At 40.4% G+C, this 5,075-nt stretch overlaps 1 protein-coding gene across 1 annotated transcript; it reads left to right on the top strand.

Annotated features, from left to right (window-relative positions):
* Positions 1-1,953: 1,953 nt before the first annotated feature.
* calca (calcitonin/calcitonin-related polypeptide, alpha) lies at positions 1,954-3,865 on the top strand (the record flags this gene model as incomplete). Its single annotated transcript, XM_084154216.1, has 3 exons — positions 1,954-2,060; positions 2,797-2,931; positions 3,651-3,865. 3 exons carry the CDS (start codon positions 1,954-1,956, stop codon positions 3,838-3,840), a joined length of 432 nt encoding a protein of 143 aa, XP_084010342.1. The 3' UTR covers positions 3,841-3,865.
* Between the last annotated feature and the right edge of the window lie 1,210 nt (positions 3,866-5,075).

Below are 5,075 nucleotides of genomic sequence, written 5' to 3'. Positions count from 1 at the left end.
GATGCCCAGAGACCAACAGCTCTGTAATTGGGTCTGAGATACTGGGCCGAATATTGTCAGCCACACCATCGATTCCCTGAAAAGAACAGTTCACTGAGGAGTCAGTGTGCTGTATGGGGAAGGGGGTGGGAATTCATTATGGAATATGAAGTATTGACTATATCATTGTTAGAAAAAAAACACAAGACATACATTTCACAGAGCTAGTTTAAATTGCCAATGTCTTTGAATTTATAATGTCTCAAATGTTACATATGTCATTAAAAAAATTATGTAGAAAAGGCCTAAGCATGCTGTATATTCGGATAATCTGGTAATTCTGTTAATTTAAATGAAGCAACCTGACCAACTCAACAATTATGTTTCAATATTATAAATTAAAATATTATAACAGTTGTTATCAAGTAACCTAACTGAATGCATTGCCTCTTGCAAAAATGTATATTTTACATTAATATAACAACACATGGTTGTTGTCTGATAATTCTGTAGTACAGCATTTCCCATCTCCGGTCCTCCAGTACCCCCAACAGCACATATTTGTGTTGTGGCCCTGGACAAGAACACCTGATTGTACTTGTCAACTAATCATCAAGCCCTTGACAAGTTGAATGAGGTGTTTTAGTCCGGGGCTACAACAAAAATGTGTGCTGTTGGGGTACTGGAGGACCGGAGTTGGGAAAACAGCACGGTGTAGTACACTCAAAATGTATCTCATGAGTTGGAGAGCTGCAATGTGTCTGTTTGTACAGTAGGTGGCTCTGCCAGCAAGTCCAATGAGGATGACTTATTCTCTTGATTCCTCAAAAACATAAAGCAATGGAACATTGTTGGGACCTTTAAAATATGTATAACTATTTTTGGATGATTTCAGTGTCTGCCTGTCTGATTTGGCCCTGTCCTCAATGCAAATTCTGATATCAAATGGTGCAAATGACTGGCAGGTTTTTGTGAATGGAGCACTTTGTGACAGAACAATGACGTCATTTGTGTTCTATCTCCTTTACTGGTTTGTGGTAACCGCTGTAGGGTATCTGATTGGCTAGCGGATGGGGCTGAATGCTCTGATTGGCTAAAATTAGATAATTAAACACCTACTCAGTCAATGCAGAAACCCAAGTGGTAGATATATAAGACAGGGCATTGTAGCAGGGTGCAACAGATTCACAAGTTGGTCCAAAACTTGAAGTACCTCAACTCATTCCATCTTCGTCCACGAGAACAATTAATCACGGTAAGTAGAGAATTTCAACCACTTTTCTGTGTACATGATGCATTGGGTTTGCATGGATGGGATGTCATTTCTGTGGCTATTAGATATTCTGCTAAATCTGCAGAAAGTGTTCCAGTGATGATAGAGGGGACAGAAATAAATGGTGTAGACTTTGCCTAGGCCGTTGACCCTCTGTGAGATGCTGTAGAGAAATGCAGTTCAGATGGCTTTTCAAGGGTAGATGAGGTGATTGTGAGAGGGTCGCTGGGTTTAGACTACAGCTCATTCCACTAATGCATGGGCTCCTGTGGGAGCTGCTGCTGGCTGGCTGGCTGGTTGGCTGGGGCTCCAGCTCATAATCTAGATAGTATCACTTCCTTCTCAATGTCTGCTACTGCATCTCCAAGCCCAGCTCCACTCTTCGGTTAGAGGGGAGCACTGAGACTAGATGGCTCACTCTGATAGCAGGGAAACAGGGACTTTGGTAGGACTGTCTCGTCACAGAAGGGAAGAGAATGCTTTGGGACAGGGAGAGTGAGATGGGGAGCTTCTTCACTCCCAGTAGAACAGTGAGATACCTGGATGGGTGGAGAAACTGAACTGAAACTGAGATGGATGGAGCTTACATGCGTAGGGACATACAAAGATGTTTGTTTTGATCAGGATGAAATGCTTGTTCAATTCTGCTTTGAGAGAAATTTCAATGTTTTTAAAGCCAAGTTTCTGTGGTTTTGGATGTAATGTGTTTTACCGCAGGGACCATGGTTATGATGAAGCTCTCTGCCCTCCTCTTTGCCTATTTCCTGGTCATTTGTCAGATGTACAGTTCACATGCAGCTCCCGCCAGGTGAGGATCAAAGCATGTTTTATACACTGCAATGTCCAGTCAGTCACTGAAATGTATGTATAGATTACAGTTCATTTATAGCAATCCCAAAAGGAAAGGGCATAGATCCATTGGGATACTTCTATCTTTCTATTAGTAATTGCTGTTATTTCATTGATAATTTTCTAAAGAGGTATCTTGGCAGCCATATAAATCTTATACATGCTAATTTAGATTATTTCGTTTTCAGATAACATGATGTGATTACAGAAATCCATACATTACGTTACATTAAATGCCCTCTTTACAGTAATGTGATCCAATTGGATTACGATATCGTAATCTAATCAATCCGGTGACTCATAAAGCCATTCTATTTATAACTTCCTAACCACTTCCATCCATTTGGAAACAATCCAGCTTAATGCCACAGCAATAGGCTAAGATGATTGCTATTGCATGTAGAATATTTCCAAATGGTTGTAGAATGCATGGGTGTTCAATATTCCAGATAGAGAGACCTTGGTCACCATTCTTACTACAGTATTGATTTAGTCATAAAGCTCTAAGTTGGCTACCTGTCAGCTTTTTAAAAGGAACACTTTTAGCAGATTGTTTTGAGTTTGGCTGATATCCCTTAAAGCATGAGGCAATCGCTTTTAGCTGGAGCAAACTCACATAACCTACGTCATACTATTTTTAACCCAGTGCTGGTGCAGTTTCTGTCTGATCAACCTAATCGCCTATGTGTTTTCAGAACTGGTTTAGAGTCCATGACAGACCGAGTCACGCTAACTGACTATGAAGCCCGAAGGCTACTCAACGCCATCGTCAAGGAGTTTGTGCAAATGACTTCAGAGGAACTGGAGCAACAAGCCAATGAAGGAAATAGGTAGGTACAGCTCTCCTCATCTCCACAACTTGTTTTTAACAACATTCATTTTCATTTTCTCTAGGTTTACTTGGTTTATACTATATGGATGACACATTTTCCTATTATTCAAGAAAACATATAACCCGAAATGTCTTGTTAATATGTGGCCAGTCCTTTGCTGCCTCCTATAGCAGTCAGAGCTATGGGTATTTATTAAAGACACAGAGGTATGGACATCTCCCAACCATCAACAGGGAAATCTATAGTTAAAACATATATTCTCTGTGATTATCTATGCATGGATTTTTGGAACACTTAATTTTTATGTATTCATTATTTAAGCATTGTTTATGAGAAAGCCTGTTGCGGAATGATAAATGATAAATGACCCTAAAGAATGGAAGAAAGCATGTGAATTAGTGCAAGAGGAATGGGATGCATGACAGCAGTTGTGCTGTTTGTTATAATTTAACTACGATGCTATAAACAGGATTGCCGCATGAGCCTAATTAACTGAGGGCATAATAGCTATAGACTATTTTCAATTGCCTGTGTTGGACTTGATAGCATGGCTCTAAAATGTTATTTCTTATATAAATGCAAGTAAAAACGGACTTTGAAATGCATGATGTTGGAATACAGTGTTATTACTGTAGCATGTGGATAACAGCAGGATGCATCTGCATGCCATGGTTACTATGAGCCTGTTTCTGCATGTTTGTCTCTCTCTCTAACAGCCTGGATAGACCCATGTCCAAGCGTTGCTCCAACCTCAGCACCTGTGTGCTGGGCAAACTGTCCCAAGAGCTGCACAAATTGCAGACATACCCCCGCACCAACACGGGAAGTGGCACGCCTGGCAAGAAACGCAGCCTGCCTGAGAGCAACCGCTATGCAAGCTATGGAGACTCATATGATGAAATCTGAGTGGCCCTTCCCTCCATCAGCCCTAGTTAACCTGACCCCTCTGTTCTGTTCCATCCTAGCCTGATGATTGCTGATGCATGTGGATCTTGCTTGCTTGACTGACTGCAGAGAAACCTTGATGTCCCGCAATGTCCCTACTCTCTTTTTCTTTTGTTAAAATCCCCTTTTTTGACAGAGAATAAGATACATAAGTACAAAGCAGAGTCCAATCCTTTAGATTTAGAAAGTGAATAATAATCGAGTTACACTTCCCCATCTTAAGGTGTATGATATCCCTTTATTATACAGATCATTCACAATATATTACAATTGTTAATCAAATCAAAAATCTTAATCAATGCTTCTTTCAACCGTGACTAGGTTTCTTGTTTAATAAACATATTTTTTATACCAGAACATATTTTCCTTCTTAATTATTCAAGTGAAACAACGCCAATTTAACATCTTTAATAGTTCACAACAGTTTGAACAATATTGGTGAAGCCCCAATGTATTTGCTATGTAAATGTAAATTCACAATACATTTGAGGTAAGTTGAATGACTAATTTGAGCTGAATCTCATTGTTTAGATCTCTGAATGTGTGAATGTCTTCATTTTAAATTTGATGATATATATTATACATTTTCTCCAGCAAACAGTAATTTATTACCTTGTACTTTTTATTGTAATTTATACATTTTGTATCTTTGTAATAAATCCTGAATTTAGGAGAGGTATGTATGACCTGTCCTTCTCTTCCTAAAAGCAGCGTTACAGCACAGAAGCGTGCGTGCAATACTGCCACATGTGCCACCCACCGCCTGGCTGACTTCCTGAACAGATCAGGAGGAATGGGCAACAGCAACTTCGTCCCAACCAACGTGGGCGCCAAGGCGTTCGGACGACGAAGGAGAGACAGCCGCATGACAGCACCTATGTGAATGTGTCAACAGGCCTCAGGGATATGGTATGACAACATTCTACACTTCTCTCTCTTCCCACTGCTGTGCCTCTGACTGTCAACCTCTGTCTGTCTCTACTGTATCTCTAATGCTCTTTCCCCAGCCTCTGTCTTTCCACATCGATTCTACTTCAGTACTCTTCAGATAGTCTCTTTGTAACGTTGCCGGCCTTCAAATTTGGTCTGTGTCTTATGGATGACAAGTTGGGAGTAAGAGTTCAGTAGAAAGGAGGATAACCAGTCATTTCCTTCCATTCTCTCTCCCTGCAGAGTATTAGCACTCCAGTGAGACA

The sequence above is a fragment of the Coregonus lavaretus genome (genome assembly GCF_964263955.1).
Source record: "Coregonus lavaretus genome assembly, chromosome: 37".
NCBI classification, from domain to species: domain Eukaryota; kingdom Metazoa; phylum Chordata; class Actinopteri; order Salmoniformes; family Salmonidae; genus Coregonus; species Coregonus lavaretus.
Note: the sequence above shows the minus strand (reverse complement) of the source record. Positions and strands in the feature narration are given on the sequence as shown.